The 19,777-nt window shown below is 36.5% G+C and overlaps 1 protein-coding gene across 1 annotated transcript in view; it reads left to right on the forward strand.

The window, feature by feature from the left end:
* Positions 1-16,546, forward strand: part of NAMPT (nicotinamide phosphoribosyltransferase) — a 49,511-nt gene extending 32,965 nt beyond the window's left edge. The window contains exons 9-11 of the mRNA XM_049893519.1: positions 5,346-5,486; positions 9,891-10,025; positions 12,882-16,546. Coding sequence (XP_049749476.1) covers positions 5,346-5,486; positions 9,891-10,025; positions 12,882-12,992 — 387 coding nt within the window. The 3' untranslated portion in view covers positions 12,993-16,546. The remainder of the gene's footprint in view (positions 1-5,345; positions 5,487-9,890; positions 10,026-12,881) is intronic.
* The last annotated feature ends 3,231 nt before the right edge of the window (positions 16,547-19,777 follow it).

Here is a 19,777-nt window from a genome sequence, read left to right on the forward strand (position 1 = left end):
TTTTTTATAACTATTTATGATGGTATATTTCTATCTGTTAATTCCTTGAAACTTACAAACGATAGCACCAGTCAATCACACTGTCTTATTCCTCCCAGTCCTCATTGGCCTCCATGGATGATGCGCCTAAAGAAGTGTTACTATGAAACAAAAAATACCAGTTAAGGAATGCTTCTTATATAGTAAATAAAAAGGTCTTGACCCTGCCTGAGTAGGTCTCAGTTTTAATGAAATGGAGCTTCACATACTCTTATCAATGTGAAATGGATGGTATTAATGTGTACAGTTACTCTTTTTAGAAAGTAGTTTGTCACTTCTTCTAAATTGTTGACTGCCATTACCATTATTGCTAGATTAACCAAATAGTATGTGTTATATTATCATTAATGTTTGCTTCTTTTAATTCCCAGTAAGCTTTAAAGAGGTGTTCTGTTATTTTAACTTGTACCTAAGATATTCCGTAAAAAATAAGAATATCACTGACATCAAAATCCAGACTGGTATTGTAAACCACCGGCATTTTAAAGTGTACAAGTCACTAAACAATTTTTCTGTTTGAAAGAGTTTGGTGCTCGGCCAATACCCAGATTGTAAATAGTTTGTTTTCCAGAGATTCATTTGAAAGTGAGAACTATGAGTATAACAAGAAGTATTTCTGTGGTGATGTGCATTTAAGAGTTCCAAAATGCAGCGTCGGAAATAGATGTCTCTTAAAATAACAGAAGTGAAGTTTCCTCCACAGCCTCTCTCCCAAGCTGCCTTGCCTAAGAGGACAGAGGACCTCCTTCAGCTCCTCTAAGTATATTGGTGTTGGGAGATTAGGGACTTTCATGTGAAAAGAAAGAAAGAAAAGTCTGCAGTAAGAAGGGGGAATACAGAACTCCTGAGTATAGAAATCTGAGCTGGTGTATTTAATTGCTGCTGTAACCTTCACTCAGCTGAACTGACAGTTTCTTGCCTTGGTATCCGTTAAGTACTACGACCCATACCTACATTTTAGATAGTTTAAGAAGTACCCACCAACACTCAGTTATCCTTTCTGCTGAAGAAACATAGGCAGGGTACTGTACAATTTCACAAAATTCATTTTAACCCAATACTGTTCCCGCTGGTTGTGCCTACCCCTTCATTGTTCTAGTGTTCAGCTGTTTGAGTTGTTCAGTCAGGTATTTGAGCTTCCCTTTAAAAACCAAAGTTCTTTTTTCTTTTGTCTTCATACATATAACCCTAACTCATTGCCGTTGAGTTGATTCCGACTCATGGCGACCCAGTAGGACAGAGTAGAACTTCTCTATAGGGTTTCCAAGGAGTGGCTGGTGGATTTGAACTACCAAACTTTTGGTTAGCAGCCGAAAGTTTAACCACTGCACCACCAGGGCTCCTTGATGTACGTGTGTGTGTGTGTGTGTGGCTCCCTGACGTACGTGTGTGTGTGTGCTCTTTGAGAATGAATATGCATTTTTTAAAGTTGAGAATCAGCTTAAAACTGTAAATTTTATTCTTAAATCCATGAACAAGAAGTTAAATACTGAGACAAATACTCTTTTTTGTGTGTGCTTTAGGTGAAAGTTTACAGCTCAAGTTAGTTTCTCATACAAACATTTATACACACATCGTTATGTGACCCTAGTTGCTATCACTGTAATGTGACTGCGCATTCCTCCTTTCCACCCCAGATTTCCTGTGTCCGTTCAGCCAGCTCCTCTCCCTTTCTGCCTTCTCATCTCACCTCCAGATAGGAGCTGCCCATTTACTCTCATGTATCTACTTGAACTAAGAAGCACACTCCTCATGAGTATCATTTTATGTCTTATAGTTCAGTCTTTTCTTTGTCTGAAGAGTTGGCTTTGGGAATGATTTTAGTTCTGGGTTAACAGAGAGTCCAGGGGCCATGTCTTCTGGGGCTCCTCCAGACTCAGTGAGATCATTGTCTGGTCTTTTTACTAGAATCTGAGTTCTGCACCCCTCTTTTCTCCTGCTCTGTCAGGGACTCTCTGTTGTGTTCCCTGTCAGGGTAGTCACTGATGGTAGCTGGGTACCATCTTGTTCTTCTGGTCTCAGACTGATGGAGTCTCTGGTTTGTGTGGCCCCTTTTGTCTCTTGGGCTAATATTTTCCTTGTGTTCTTCATTCTTCTTTGCTCCAGGTGGGTTGGAACCAATTGATGCATCTTAGATGGCCGCTTGCTAGCTTTTAAGACCCCAGACGCCACTCACAGATGCAGAACATGCAGAACGTTTTCTTAATAAACTTTGTTATGCCAGTTACATAGATGTACCCTGAAACCATGGTCTCCAGACCCCTGCCTCTCCTCCACTGTCTCTCGAAGTGTTTGGTTGTGTTCCAAAACCTTAGCTTTTGGTTTAGTCCAGTGGTGCTGACTTCCCCTGTATTGTGTGTTGTTCTTTCCTTCACCTAAGGTAATTCTTGTCAAAAAAAAAAAAAAATTTTTTTTTTTTTTAATCTAGCTAGTAAATTCCCCTCCTCCTCCCTCCCCACCCTCATAACCATCAAAGAATGTATTCTAATGTGCTTAAACCTTTTCTTGAGTTCTTATAAAAACGGTCGAGACAGATACTCTTGATGGTTGTTTTGGCATTGGCAAAACTTTAAACAGGACAGTCCGAGACTGAATAGTTTGTGTTAATGCAAATGCATTCAAATGTGTTGATTTACCCAAAGGATAATACCTACCTTTTTTCTTTTGCTTCGTAAGAGGTGGGTTAAAATACACTTTTAGAAGCAGGGAAAGAAATTCACAGAAGTTTTATACATAGGCTAAATTAAATGCCTTAATTTTGGAAAAATGAAAAATCTGTTTAATTGAAAACAGCTAACTTCTTGAATGTCAACTTCACTTTTTTAAATTGTACTTCAGATGAAGGTTTACAGAACAAGCTAGTTTCTCATTAAACAATTAGTACACATATTGTTTTATGACATTGGTTAACAACCCCACGACATGTCAACATCAACTTCACTCTTGAACTTTGTTATTCATAGTCAGTTTGCCCAGTGACATTTTATGGAGTTTACAGTATAACCCCACTATTGGTTTGTTCCACTGTGTACCAAAATGAGTTTGCCTGTCTTTTTTGGACAAAACAGAAAAGTGTCCGCCCCGTTTTTTCTCAATTTATATTTTAATTGGAAATTTAGGCTTCTTGACTGATTATCATTGAAACTTCTCCATTGACGTGGTTCATTAATGAAGTTAAAATGGCATTGAATTCTCAAAGCAGGCAAAAGGAAGATTTATTTGCAAGTCAAGTCCTATATATTTTAAACATTTTTCTTCCTAGATGTAAATACTATTCTGTGCACTGGTCAACTTTTTTTTTTCCTCTTTCTTTCCCATTAGCTATTCTAGAATTCTTTTCCTGGGATCTTTGTCTCTACCCTTGTAGGAAATTTCCCCTGAGCTTCACAATGTTGGTGCAGCGATTGAGATTCAGATGTTAACATAAAATGTTGGTTTTATGTAAATCGTAGTAAATAGGAGCAAATTAATTTTCTACCTGCATGTAGGAAATGTATTGTGAAAGCACTTGTAGATTGTAAAGAATGGTTCAAATGTATAATAGTGATAAGAAAATTATTTAAATACTAATGGCATAATCTGATTCTTTTCATTTTGGTTATGTTAGATACCTTGAATATGAAATATGAAAATGTCTTATTCAACACAAAAGTATAGTGTCTAAGACTATAGTGATGTTTTGCCAACTTGTTACATCTCATCAGATTTCCTTGATTTGTGTGTGTAAATGTTTTAAAATAGAAATTTTTTCACTAATTCTATAGCTTTCCATATTGTTAATAGAAAAATTCACTTGAACTTTAACTGTAAATTTAGTCCAAATTTTATAACTTTTGGTGAGGCTATATGGGAAGAATATCTTTAAGAAAGTGGGCCTGAAGTACAGTAATATGACATTAGGTGATTCTGTGGTTTTGTGATTTACTCATTGATGTGCTTCTGGGCATATCCAAAGTCAGGTGACAGAATGAAACTATTTTCTCTATATTTTATTTACCCAAGCCACCTTACCCTGCATCTGTCTGTTTCCTTTTCTTCCCTTACTTTTTCTGTTCTCTGCATTTATTTTTTAACTTAGCCTGTTCACAGTCATTTCCATGAAAAATCTAATTCAGGGCCTTTGGGTACCTTGGGTTCAGGTGCAATAGTAAAGAAATGAAACTAGATTTGTGTACAACCTAAGGAATCACATTAAAATAAATTGTTTTTCCATCTTGATACCTGTAGTAAAAAAGTACATCTAGCAGGAGAATTAGATGGTTAGGATTTTAAAAAGAAAGTTGCTTTTCTAAATGTGGGGTTGTTAAAAGATGAAGGTGCTTGGTTGGGATTTGTATATTTTTATTTTTGCCACACTGAAAATAAAGAACAGAGAAAAAAATCAGTTTGAGGCTATTGGTATTTGGGGGGAATGTGATGAATTTGTGTTACTAATTCACACAAAGCTATTATTAAGCTTGGTGATTGAATTTGTTAAATAAAACGACAGATGCCCTACCTAAAGGAAAGAAATACAAATGACATTGATAAGAAACAAATCTTTAATGTAGCTTTTAGACAGTGTGTCCCTTTAAAGAGTTCTTTTAGATCCCAGAACTGTATTTCATGCAGGTCTTTCTAACTGGCTTCTAGATACTCGCTCTCCCAAAATGATCCAGTGATAACTCTTGACACGTGCCTCTGTCCATAGTTTTTGATGGCACTGGAGCACCAGCCTGAATAAAATGGCTGTGCTCGTGGCTGAACTGTTGTGCAGAGGAGAGTATTTTATACTGTTTTTCCGTCAATATCTGTTAACTTTTACATGTGTCTTTGCATACAGTATGCAGCATGACATTTAATAGGATGACATATTGCAGTTTATTAGTGATGATTAGAGTCATTTCTGCAGTGTAGTAACTTGGGGTAAATGCCTGGGCCCCATTGCTTGTGCTGCTGGCGTCTAGGCAATAACCTAATAAGGTAGATAGAATAAACATTGGCTGAAGTAACCTTAGGTAGGTAATTGTAGACTTTCTCTGTGTCTCTCTCTCTCTGTCATTCTCTCATTTCCTTAATTCTCCCAACCCTAACCGCAACAATTTAGAAATGTGAATAAAACTCTCCCCTTTCAAACGTATCCCTCAGTTTAAAGGCTTCCTTTTTGGAGTGGGTGGGTCTTAGAAAATATGGAGTATGACTTTGCCTAGGTCTTCTTTTCTAATTACTGACTGTTATAAAAAAGATCTAGAATAATTCATTCATCAGTATTGCCCATGGAAAATCAAATTACTTTTATATTTTGGTGTTTGTTTTTAATCTTCTAGATCTTAGAAGGCATGAAGCAAAAAAAATGGAGTATTGAAAATATTGCCTTTGGCTCTGGTGGAGCTTTGCTGCAGAAGTTAACAAGAGATCTCTTAAATTGTTCCTTCAAGTGTAGTTATGTGGTAACCAATGGCCTTGGGGTATGTCCTTCAGCTTTTACTCCTTCTGTGTGTTAATACCTTTTATATGTATCTAGGTAGAGTGTAGTTATTGAATGAGTGTAATGTACTTCGGGACTGTTAATTCATTGTCAGATACCTTGATTCAGAAACAGGGAAAGAAAAGAGATGTTAGGTAACAACCTGATTAAGAGGAAAAAAGAGAAAAAGAAGGTGAAAAATAATTTAAAAAGAAGTATAATACAGGTCATTAATTTCCCACTGCTTCCGTATATACCTTTGAATCAAAAAGTTGACCACGTTGAAGTGGGAATGTCAGCTGACCTAGCCATCATCAACAATCCCACTAGCTATAGGCTTTTGAGAGCTGGGGATTCTTTGGAGCAAAGGGTGGGGCTGAGGGATGCCAAGAACTTCCTTTCCTAAGAGTACCTGGGTTGGCTACCTGCCTTATTTCTACTCCATCTTCCTTTAGAGAGTTCTGGGATTGACTCCTCTGTTTTTCATTTCACTGCCACCGCTAGTTGCTTGTATAATGTTTTGCCTTCTATATTTTTGATCCTGCAGCCAATATTCTGCTGTCTTGAGGTTCTTTAAGTCTTTTTTGCTTCTGAGAATAACAAGGTAACAGAGTAAAAACTAACAAAAGGGAAAGGTTAAGAAGTAGGAAACCCTCTCTACAGTTTATGTATACATAGTATTGGCATATATATATTTTTCAATATATATTAAGTATTTACTATACTTAATATAAGTTTAAAGTCAATTTGTAATATAGAAGGTGGTACTTTAAGGGTCACATGATTAAAAACCTGAAAGACTTCCTGCAAATGGAGTATTCTTTAGTGTTAAGAAAGGATATCTAAGATTTGGATTCTGTTCTTTTCATAACAGATGACTCTGTCCTCCAAAATAGGCTAGAGTTACATTTCTCAAAGTCGAATATGGATTGGTTTAATTATACTTAGGAAGTACTTCTACCATGAGTCTATCAATTTGTCATACTGTGGTGGCTTAAGTGTTGTTGTGATACTGGAAGTGCTGCCACTGGTATTTCAAATACCAACAGGGTCACCCTTGGTGAACAGGTTTCAGCAGAGCTTCCAGACTAAGACAGACTAGGAGGAAGGGCCTGGCAGTCTACTTCTGAAAAAATTGGTCAGTGAAAACCTTATGAATAGCAGTGGAACATTGTCTGATACAGTGCCGGAAGATGAGCCCCTCAGGTTGGAAACCCCCCAAAAAAACTAAACCTTTTGCTGTCCAGTCAATTCTGACTCATAGCGACCCTATTGGATGGAGCAGAACTGCCCCATAGAGTTTCCAAGGAGTGGCTGGTGGATTGGAACTGCCAACCTTTTGGGTAGCAGCCATAGGTTTTAACCGCTGCACCACCAGGGCTCCCCTCAGATTGGAAGACACTAAAAATACGACCGGGGAAGATCTGCCTTCTCAAAGTTGAGTCAACCTTAATGACAAGAATGGAGTCAAGCTTTCAGGACCATTATTTGCTGATGTGGCATGACTCAAAATGAGAAGAAAGCTGCAGACATCCATTAACTGGAATGTAGAATGTACAAAGTATGAATCTAGGAAAACTGGAAGTCATCAAAAATTAAATGGAACACATAAAGTTTCATATTGTAGGCATTACTGAGCTGAAATGGACTGGTATTGGCTATTTTGAATCAGACAATCATATGGTCTGCTATGCCAGGAATAACAAATTGAAGAAAAATGGCATCACATTCGTTGTCAAAAAGAACTTTTTAAGATCTATCCTGAAGTACAACGCTGTCAGTGTTAGGATAATATTTATAAGCCTACAAGGAGGAGCAGTTAAAACAAGTATTATTCAAGTTTACGCACCAACCACTAATGCCAAAGATGAGGAAATTGAAGATTTTTACCAACTTCCACAGTCTGAAATTGATCAAGCATTCAATCAAGATGCATTGATAATTATTGCTGTTTGGAATGTGAAAGTTGGAAATGAAGAAGGATTGGTAGTTGGAAAATATGGCATTGGTGATAGAAAGGACACCGGAGATCGCATGATGGGACTTTGCAAGACTAACAACTTCATCGCAAATGCCTTTATTCAACAGCTTAAATGGCAGCTATACACGTGGACTTTGCTGGATGGAAAACACAGAATCATATTGACTACATCTGTGGAAAGAGACAATGGAAAACCTTAATATCATCAGAACAAGGCCAGGGGCCGGCTGCAGAACAGACCATCAAGTGCTCATATGTAAGTTCACGTTGAAACTGAAGAAAATTAAAACAAATCCACGAAAGTCAAAATGTGACCTTGAGTATATCGCACCTGACTTTGGAGAGCATCTCAGGAAAAGATTTGATACACTGAACACTAATGACCAAAGACGAGACGAGTTGTGGGAAGACATCAAGGACATCATATATGAAGAAAGCATAAGGCCATTAAAAAGACAGGAAAGAAAGAAAAGACCAAAATGGAGGTCAGAAGAGCATCTGAAACTTGTTCTTGAATGTAGAGTAGCTAAAGCGAAAGAAAGAAATAACAAAGTAAAAGAGGTGAACAGAAGATTTCAAAGGGCAGCTCGACAAGACAAAGTAAAATATTATAATGAAATGTGCAAAGACCTGGAGTTAGAAAAGCAAAATGGAAGATCACACTCAACATTTCTCAAGCAGAAAGAACTGAAGAAAAAGTTCAAGCCTTGAGTTGCAGTTCTGAAGAATTTTGTAGGCTAAATATTGAATGACACAGGAATCAGCAAAAGCAAATGGAAGGAATACACAGTCACTATGCCAAAAAGAATTGAGTGATGTTCAGCCATTTCAGGAGGTAGCATTTGCTCAGGAACCGACAGTACTGAAGGAAGTGCAAGCTGCACTGAAGGCGTTGGTAAAAAAAAAAAAAAAAAAAAAAGGCTTCAGGAATTGATGGAATACCAGTTGAGATGTTTCAACAAACGAATGCAGCACTGAATGTGTTCACTCATCTATGCCAAGAAATTTGGAAGACAGCTACCTGGCCAACTGACTGGAAGAGATCCGTATTTGTGCCCATTGCAAAGAAAGGTGATCCAACAGAATGGGGAAATTATCAAATAATATCATAAATATCACACGCAAGTAAAACTTGCTGAAGATCATTCAAAAGTACATCAGGAGAGAACTGCCAGAAATTCAAAATGAATTGAGTAGAGGACATGGAACAAGGGATATCATTGCTGATGTCAGGCAGATCTTGGCTAAAAGCAGGGAATACCAGAAAGATGTTTACCTGTGTTTTATTGACTATACAAAAGGCATACAGTGTGGATCATAACAAATTATGGATAACATTATGAAGAATGGGAATCCCAGAACACTTAATTGTGCTCATGCCGAGCCTGTACACAGACCAAGAGGCAGTCATTTAAACAGAGCAACGGGATACTGCGTGGTTTAAAATCAAAAAAGGTTTGCATCAGGGTTGCATCCTTTTACCATACTTTGTACCCTGAGCAAATAATCCAAGAAGTTGGACTATATGAAGAAGAATGTGGCGTCAGGATTGGTGGAAGACTCATTAACAACCTGCAGCACACAGATGACAGAACCTTACTTTCTGAAAGCTTCAGTAACTTGATTGAAGCACTTACTGATGAAGATCAGAGACCACAGCCTTCAGTATGGATTACATCTCAACATAAAACAAAAATCCTCACAACTGGACCAATAAGCAACATCATGATAAATGGAGAAAAGACTGAAGTTGTCAAGCATTTCACTTTACTTGGACTCACTATCGACACCCATGGAAGCAGCAGTCAGGAAATCAAGCGACGTATTGCATTGGGCAGACTTGCTGCAAAAGACCTCCTGACCTGAGCCGTGACATTTTCAATCGCCTCATATGTGTGCAAAAGCTGGACAATGAATAAGGAAGACTGAAGAAGAATTGATGCCTTGAAATATGATATTGGCAAAGATTACTGAATGTATGGTGTACTGCCAACATAACGAATAAGTCTGTCTTGGAAGAAATACAGCCAGAATGCTCCTTGGGAAAGAGAATGGGGAGACTGTCTCACGTACTGTGGACATGTTATCAGGAGGGAACAGTCCCTGGAGAAGGACATGGTGCTTGGTAAAGCAGAGGGTCAGCAAAAGAGAAGGATACCCTGAACGAAATGAATTCACACAGTGGCTGCAACAATGGGCTCAAACAACAGTAATTATGCGAATGGCACAGGTCTGGGCAGCATTTTGTTCTGTTGTACATAGGGTTGCTGAGTCTGAACCAACTCTACAGCACCTAACAACAACAACAAATAAAGTGCTTAAAATTTGTGTGTGTGTATTTTTTTTTTTTTCTAAGTAGGAACTGGTTGGAAATTTTTGATCATGAGTCTTCTATTTCTCTAACTTTATTAATTTGGATTCCAGATTAATGTCTTCAAGGATCCAGTTGCAGATCCCAACAAAAGGTCCAAAAAAGGTCGATTGTCTTTACATAGGACACCAGCAGGGAATTTTGTTACGATTGAGGAAGGAAAAGGAGCTCTTGAGGAATATGGTCATGTATGTATCTATGCTGATATATATCTTTTTTAACAGTAGAAGGTTGGTAGAGGTTGTTATGTCATTGTATTTTTAAATTCAGAACAGTTTTTTTTTTTTAAAGACAGAGTCGTTTTATTGTAAAATGTGTAATCGTGGACCTAGTTTACGAAAATAAGATGAGAAATAAAAAGTTGCTAGGTCATAAATATGAAACCTATACAGGTAGTCCCCATCTTATGACAGATTCCGTTTCAATGACTCCGTTGTAAGTTATTTCTGACATAAGTTGAATACTGTATATATATATATACACACACACTTTTTTTAGTTTTCATTATTACCTTTTATTATCAATATCGTATAAATCATAACATTGAACACCTTCAAATGAACATCTGAGAATGATAACACCAGCAAATTGCTAACAATAAGACGTACCACAGAAAAGAAAACAGTCATAAGTGAGGTTCATTGTAACTGAAATATGTCCTAAGTCACTTACAGTGAATGAAAATTTTTATAATTTTTTTTTTAAGGTTTTTGCCACATAGTGACTAGCACGGTAGTGACTGATGACCCTCAACAAGCTTATGTATATTTGATCTAGTTTTTGCTGCCAGTTACTGTATTTTTACACAGTGTGCACCTTCTGCATTTGTTTGCCAACTACACCCTCCCCTCCCCCCTTGAGATATTTTTGTAAGGGTGCTATGCTAATTTTTTTTACAGCAACATGTAAAAACGTAAGTTGGCATAGCGGCTCTTATGAAAACATCTTTGAAAATACCTTGCAGGGGGAGGGTGTGGTTGGCAAACAAACATAGAAAACGTGTATTATTTGCTTTAAAATATGGTGGCAATGAGTCATTTCTGAAGAGGAATAATGAAGAATACCCAAAGGAAGGAATGCTTTCTTAGAAAGATTTCTCAAAGCTATTTTCATTACAGTAAAAGTTGTTAGTTTTAATAAAGGACACAAAAACCAAACCCAGTGCCGCCGAGTCAATTCTGACTCATAGCGACCCTATAGGACAGAGAAGAACTGCCCCATAGAGTTTCCAAGGAGCCCCTGGCGGATTCACACTGCCAACCCTTTGGTTAGCAGCCATAGCACTTAACCACTACGCCACCAGGGTTTCCTCTTTTTTTTACCCAAATTCTTGGATGTTGTTAAAGATAATGCCGCTTTTTAAGCAGTAATAGTATTCAGTTCACATGACTTGGTTTAGCCTCATTTGATTCTCACAGCAACTCTAAAAACGGCACATTGTGATATCTTAATAGTGCAAAATGAAAACAAGGTGACTTGGTTCAGATGTGAAAATTAATAAATGGTATAACCTAGACTTAAATGAAGTCTTCTGATTCAAGTCAAACAAACTGGTAAAATTTATAGTATGCTAAAGTAATATATATAATATAAAAAAAATTAAAGTACCTTTATGTTTCACGTTGAAAATTAAGAAATTTCTGATTTTCAGCTACTGGATTAAAGGGGAAAAAAATGTTGGTTTTTAGAGGGAAACTACCCATGAATATTCATATTCCCAGAGAAAAACTTTAAACATAAACACAGTGCTTTATTACTTTAGATTCTTTGTACACATCAGATTTACTGTTTCTAACCTGCCACTTTTATTCTTAAAGATTTTTTGCCAGAATTAATGAAATAACATTTGCCTATTTATTTAATGAAAATTCCTACTCAGTCCTTTAAAATTAGATCCCTTTATGTAGCCTGTTATGCAGTTCTTCATGCATCCTTCACTTAATGCTGCAGCTACCAAGATTTTGTTAAATTAGTTTATCCTAGATGCAATAAAGTCACTTTAGATTAAGGGTAAAAGTATAATTTTAGATGGCATTGATTTTAAGAGTATGTAAATGATGTATTAGACCATTTGAAGTAGTAATCAATTTATAATCATCTATATATTTTGATTGAAGAATGGGACGCAGCATTCCCTGATAGGTTATATTTAAATTTATGGAAGAAAATGCTATAACTAGAGCCGTGTAACCTAAAATGTCACAATGACAAAATATCAGATAATGTCATATGTACCCCAATCTTCAGATTTGTTGGGAAACTTAGGCACAATAGATAACTTACACAGATTTTTCAAAGAGAAACTAAAGGCAGATAACTCCTTAGCAAGACGGATGGCTTTATCAGACCCAAAAGGAAATTTAGTACTAATTCTCTTACCGTCATTACTCTGGGTATGGATCATTGGTTACATGAGTCAATGGCTTTTGGAGTATGCACAGAGTCTTTAACTCAGTCACTGTGAGTTAGTTAAGGAATAGTACCTGTTTCTGTTTTGTTTTCGTCGTTGTTTTTTAAGCCCAAAACTCAGTGTCTAGCAAATTTATTAAACTTCCACACTGGCACATTTAATCAGTGTTTAGTCTGTTGGCTAGAAATAAGGGAAGGTTTGACAGGCTTTCTTTGCTGCATCTGTCATTAATGATTATCAGTGACAATCATAGTTCTGCTGGGCAATCAAGCATTAAATATCTTCCATGTTTAATTTTAAAAATTGGTCAACAAGGTTTGTTTTTTTTTTGTTTTTGTTTTTTCCTTTAAGTAAAAGTGGTTTAAGAATGCAATATTTAGATCATTCCTTTTCATAAAAGTTAAATATTTCAGCCTACCAGGTAATTCAGTGAATTGCTGTTTTGGATAATATCTTGTTCTCTGCCTACCTTTACAGCATTCTTTGTGTACTGAATCATTTCACAGCGTGAACACCATCACTATCTCTGTATAGTTGACTAGTTAGCAGTCTAATTCATCAAAGTGTAACTTTTTTATTTATTATCTTTTTTTTAATGTGATCATTAATTTTTAGTATTGTTATATTTGTGCAGGATCTTCTTCATACTGTCTTCAAGAATGGAGAAGTGACAAAAAGCTATTCATTTGATGAAGTAAGAGAAAATGCAAAACTGAATATTGAACTGGAAGCAGCACCTCATTAGGCTTTGTTTTATGGCTCTGTGTGTGTATGGATGTGTACATGTGTATATGTGCATTGTACGCACGTATACACTGTGTGTGTGTGTGTAATGCATAGATAGTGTTTATTGTACATATACGTGGGGTTTCTTTGTGTTTTATGACACATTACAGCCAAATTATTTGTTGGTTTATGGACATTCTGCCCTTTCATTCTTTTCTCTTTTTTTCCAGTGTTTAGGTGATCTCAAATTAGGAAACACACTTAACCATGTAACAGATTAATGCTAAAGTAAGCTTTTTAGGGCCCTTTGCCAATAGATAGTAATTCAATCTGGTATAGATCTTTTCACAAATAACAGAACTGAGAAACTTTTATATATAACAGAAGATCACATAAAACAGATTTGCATAAAATTATCATGATTGCTTTATGTTTATATTTAACTTGTATTTTTGTACAAACAAGATTGTGTAAGATATATTTAAAGTTTCAGTGATTTAACACTCTTTCCAACTTTTCATGATTTTTATGAGCACAGACTTTCAAGAAAATACTTGAAAATAAATTACATTGCCTTTTGTCCATTAATCAGCAAATAAAACATGGCCTTAACAAAGTTGTTTGTGTTATTGTACAATTTGAAAATTGTCAGGATATACCCGATAGAATTACTAACCTCACTGCCCCTTGTAGAATATGTATTAATCATTCTACATCAAACAAGATAATGGTTGATACTGGAATGTTTAGGCACTGTACAGTGATTATGTACCTTGGTCGTTGTATTGTACCAGTGAAATGCCAAATTTGAAAGGCCTGTACTGCAATTTTATATGTCAGATATTGCCTCTGGCGCTAATGTGCACCTCAAGATTTTAAGGATATAATGTTTTTAGAGAGAATTTCTGCTTCCACTATAGAATATATACATAAATGTAAAATATTGACAGAAGTGGAAATGGCATATTTTAAAGTAATTACACTTCTGAATTTATTTTTCATATTCTGTAGTTGATATTTCTTAAATGAATTACTGGAGCTGGTAGTGATTATACTTATTTTAAAATGTTTTGATTTTGTTACATTTTTCATTAAGTTTAAAAAAAATTAAATTGGATATTAAATTGTATGGGCATCATTTATTAATTTTAAACATAATCCCTCAAATAATACTCAAGCAAGTTTTCATATGAATGTAAATTACCCCCATGAAACGCATGATGACATGCGTTTCAATAGAAGAATCTTAAAGCAGAAAGTTGGATAAATTCAAATTGTTCGACTTTAGAGTATCTGGAGTGATTGACTGCTAGACTCTGAAATAGTCATTGTACTTGACTAGAGAACAGTTTTTTTCAGGCAACTTTTTTGTGTTTAGGTGTGTTCTTCTAAGGCAGGGGTTGGCAAGCCAAATTCGGCCTGGTACCTGTTTTTGTAAACGTACATTGTCTATGGGCTACTTTCACATTATAACAGCAGAATTAAATGGTTACAGCAAAGACTATATGGCCTAAAAAGCCTAAGAGATTATTACCTGGCCTGTTACAGAAAAAGTTTGCTGACCACTGTTCTAAAAAAAGGAGTGTGCCTTGAATTTTAATGAACTGTTGGTTTGCAGGGAAGGGAGGAGGCTAAATTGACAATGGAATTTTTCTCTTCTTTTGTCCTCTCTTTTTTCATTTAGGAATTTGATATTGAGAAACTAATTTTAAAAAGCTTTAACAATGTGATATTAAATGTGAAGTTTTAAAAACTGAAAAGCCATAAATGATCTGTTTTAAACAGTTACATGAGAAAATACTCTGCCACTAGAAAAATTTAGTTAGAGGTGAATTATCTTTATTAAATGTCTTTTATAAGAGGCATTAGAATATAGGTTTTTGCAGGTGATTCTAAATACTTGTTTAGTGAGAACAATGAGCGTTATTCACATTCAGTGAGAATCTTCATCCTGTATCCCCTGGATGAAAAATAATTTTAAGCTGGTTTTTTTAAATATATTTAAGTAAAGATTAGTGGTATTAAGAACACATCTTTTTTCACAAAATGTGTTAAGGGTTTTATCATAGCGAATTAAAAGAAACTATATTTATTACCAATAACAATTTTGATAAGCACCCATAATTTTGTATTTGTTTAAACAGTAGAATTACACTACAAACAGTGTTTGTGTTCTGTGAATTTCAGGAGTTTTAGGATATCTGGAGGAGTTTTATTTTGAAACTTTCAGTGAATGCTAAAAGCTGTACATTGTACATGTTCACAGATTGGGGTGGGAGGTGGAATAATTAATTCTGTTAGGTCTTAGCCACTTGGAACTGATTTATCCTGAATTTCTGCCACCACAGGCTTAGTATTTGATCACCCCCATGCTGAGCACGAAATGGTTAACGTGGATATCAAATAGAACTCTGCCGTGTGTCACCCTTAAATCAGCCTAAGTCTCCCAAACAAGAGCAAATGGCGTGTATGAGTTTGCTTAAGTCATTAGATTTGTAGTTGACATATTAATTAATCCCCCTCAATTCATAATAACATGAAGTATTTATATTTTAAATAGAAGGTCAGAGTTCTGTGTTAAGACTCAAATTATTTGTTCTCTATAAAAGTAAAATAGCTTTTATGATTATCCCTTATTTAATTTCTTGAAATAAATTATTTTTTAAAAATTTATAATGAAATCCATCTTGGAAAATTAGGAGAAAAATGGCAAGGTATTTATTGTTCTGTTTGCCATAATTTAGAACTCACACTTAAATATTTTGTAGTTTTACATTTCTTTTTAACCCATTTAGGGGAGAATGTTAACTTTCTCTGAAGTCATATGTCAAATCAATTCTAATATGTACTCAGAATTGAAGATAAACATGTAATAAACATGGAAATAAAGTTTAGCCATATTAGTGAAACATTAAATTTGACTGTGTGCTTCAAGTAATGACATTTTTAGACCTGCCTTTTTTTAGGTATTCTTCCAGTTCAAAGAATTAGAGAAAGAGGAAGGTGTCAAGGATGACTCCTATTTTCTGCCTTATGCAACTATATGGATGGCACTACCTCTTACTAAGAGAGAACACTGGAGGGAGCCTTGATTTTGGGAGAAAGAGCACAATTCCTGTGTTAAGGTTTCCAAAGCCTTTGAGACATTTAAATGGAGAGAGTAAGTAGGTTGTTGGGTATACAGGTTTGAGGACAGAGGATACTTTCCTAGAGAGACTACAGAGCAGGGGTTAGTAAACCATGGGCCTTAGGCCAATTCCAACCCACGCTCTGTTTTTGTAAGTAAAGTTTTATTGGAGCACTTAACTTTCAGTTAAGTATTGTCTGGTTGTTTTCACACTACAGTGGGCAGAGTTGAGTAGTCACAGTGGAAGCAATATGGCCCAGAAAGGGCCGTAATAATTAACTATCTAGTTCTTTACAGAAAGAGTATGCTGGCTCTTGCTGTAGAGTATAAAGAAAAGAGGACCTAGGACAAAACCAAGAGGAGCTCTTAACATTTGAAGGTTAAGTGGCAGAGGATAAAGAGGCAGAGGAGACTGACAAGTGGTGACCAAAGAGATGAAAGGAAAGCCAGGTGGAGTAAAGCCCTGAAAACTAAAGGAAGGGCATTTCTCAGCTCAGGTGTTGAATGTTCTGAGAGGTCAAGTAGGTTTAGCCACAGGGAAATAATTGGTGGCCTTAGTGACATTGCTCTCCAAGAATGCTAAAAGCTGTACATTGTGCAGGAGTTAGGATTTTACCAGATAAGTTTGATAGAACAACAAAGAGGCAGGGGCGCTCAGTATAGTATATTGGCATGAGAGTTATTGAAATAATGCTCCTACAGAGGCTAGCTGGATAGGAACGGAAGTGAAGCCAGCACAAAGCCGTCTAATGGACGGGAAAACTAGAATTCCAGTGGACAGTCACATGACAGTTGTAATATATTGGGAGTAGTTGCACAAGCAGATTTGGAGGATAGAAATTGTTGTTAAACTAGGATGCTTGGATTAATAATCTGAGAACAGCAGATTCATGGCATGGTGAGATGTGACTGTGCAGTGGCTGAATGAAATAAAGATAAGTGGAACCAAGATAGTATTAAGGAACCTGAGAGGACAAGTGGGTTGTGCGGATGGACGTTAAAATCATCCAGAAAGATGGCAGAAGATGGAATGGAGAGGAAAACTAAGTCAGGTGCCAAAGCATCCCGTGAGTGAAGGGGAGCAATCAGAGCTGCAGGAGGCAGCAATAAAGGAAGGGTGTGAGCCTCAAAAGAATCAAGGATTGTTCTAAGGACTTGGGGAATTAATGGTCAGGAAGTGGCGGTGGAGGCCACTAACCCTTTCAGTCCTGAGAATGAGATGAAAAGGCAAGCCAGCACAGCCTCTTTGAAGAGTTCAGGCATTTATTGACAAGTACAGACTGACTCAAAAGTTGTCTCATATGTTGTCAGTGGTTTGATGCACCTTGCCGGGCAATCAAGCAATATTAGTTGAATTAATGAATGAATGGAGAAAAAGTTTCGTCTGGGTTTTATTGGCTGCTGCAAACACTCCTTTCAGTGGAATAGGTCTAAGGCTCAAGGCCTTAAACATGTTTTGTGTTGAATGTTTAAAGATTTACATTTTGTTTATCTTTTAAAGAGACCAGCCAAAGCATTTTTGCAGCATAGTAAAATCAGTGATACCTTGTTACCTCTTATATGTATTCAGATTCCTCCCTCCTCATTTTAAATTATCTTTTTCTTTTATTCATAAGTTTCTGTAATAGTTACTTGCCCCTAAAGCAATTCTTTGTTTTACAATTCCTCATTCCATTAAAACTTGTATATTAAAATTTTTCCTTGGGGACTTCCAGCAAAAAGAAATATGTTCTTGAAAGGAGTTTTAGAATCACTGTAATTATCAACTTAATCAAAGTTTTTTCACTAACACAGAAATGGGTCCTTAATAAAGGAATTTTGCCTGCATGCTGTCACATGGGCTAATTGACCCCTTGCATTACTCTTGGTGACTTAAATGGTATATTTCAAGGGACCTGAGGCTTTTACCTCTGTACAGGGCCCACACTGCTCTCTAGGTGAATAATGTAGTCTGGCAAGTAACTTTTCTACCAGTTCATAGCATTATCTTTGTGCAGAAGAATATGATTCTGATTTACATTGTTTTATGTTCACCTTAGAAAAAAAGAAATATCACTCTTTGGTTGGCAACAATTTGATTTAAAAATGCAGTAACCCTGGCCTGCTTTATTTTTTTAATTATATAATTGGCTGCTGAGCTGTTTCTTCTTTGACATAAACTAGGGAGTACATTCTGTATCTTTTATTAAGATGGATTAGCTATTGTGATTATGAGCTTTCCCATAAATTGGCTACAAATTTAATTCTGATTCGGTCTTCCTGAACAGCCTGAAGATTACCAGATTTTTGACCCTGGAAGAAAACAGCTCTTACCTTCAGCCTCTGTCTTTCTACAGCTTTCTCCTCTCATAATAAACGTGTTCCTGTTTGTACCACCCTTAAAAAATAATAACTTTCTCTTGGTAACACTAGCCCTAGTCTTCCTTCTCTCATTCATATCTGTACTTCTCAAGCTATGTACATTTACTCTTCATTTACACACTCTCTCTCACATGTACACACACACACACTCTCACTCTGTCTCTCATACATACTCACATTCATTCATCTCCCATCTGGTTCTCACCCAAACCTTTCTAATGATGCTTGTCTCATTAAACAGTAACCTCCCCAATTGCCAAATGAATGAATTTAGTTTATATCTTACCAAAGGACCTCTTTTGCATTTACCACTCTAGTAATTCATTCTTTATCTTTCGTTGTAACATTCTTGGGTCTTCTCCATCTCTGTGATGATCCAGTCTCTCCCTTGGGCTCTTGATACACTTGCCTTTTAAATGTTGGCACATCACATTTCTCTCCATATTCACCTTGGCTGATCTCAGCCATCCACATAGTCTTGACTATCACTTACATACTAAAGACTACATACACTTAATATCTCAATAGATTTTTGAACCTTTGAATCTCTCTACTTGTCTAATGCACATTTCTATCCAGATGCCTACTGAAATGGAACAAGACCAAACTTATCACACTCCCTTTCTCATTTGGAGGTTCAACCAGCCACCCAAGCAAGAAATCTGGGTGTCATCTTTGACTTCCCTCTCCATTACCCCACAAAGGTAATCAACCACATAGTCCTATTGATTTGCCTAGTAAGTAATGTTATTATCTGTGTCTCCTCTCCAACTCCTATTTCAGGCTTTCATATCTCTTCCTGAAATGACACAAAAATTAACTAGTTTTACTACCTTCAAACCATCTTCCCTTCCCTTTGCTATCAGCATATTCTAACAGAATGTTAATAGTGTCTGTCCCCTACTTAAAGCCTTTCAGTGTTCCCGTTAGCCTGCAGGATACTCCTCAGAATCTAGCCCAACCTACAAAACTCTCCCTGATCTGACCCATGCTACACATACTGCCTTATGTCTTCCCCTTCATTTTCTTTGCCAGCATCACTGACCTTCTCTACCTTACGCACGTATTATACCATTCTCTCCCTTTGCATATGCTGATCCCTCAGCCAGGAATGCCTTCCCTTTGCTAACTCGTTTTAGGTGATAACTCCATCAAGAAACCTTCAGTGGCTTTCAGTCATCTGCCATCCCCACCCCAGGTGACTTTCCTCTGGCCTTCATAGTTATTGAGTGTATTTAAAGTAAAAAAAAAAAACTAGTGCCATTAAAGTAGTGCTTAAAATCTCTGAGTCTATGTCCATACTAGACAATGCACTC

This window comes from Elephas maximus, chromosome 8 (assembly GCF_024166365.1).
Source record: "Elephas maximus indicus isolate mEleMax1 chromosome 8, mEleMax1 primary haplotype, whole genome shotgun sequence".
In the NCBI taxonomy this organism is placed as follows: domain Eukaryota; kingdom Metazoa; phylum Chordata; class Mammalia; order Proboscidea; family Elephantidae; genus Elephas; species Elephas maximus.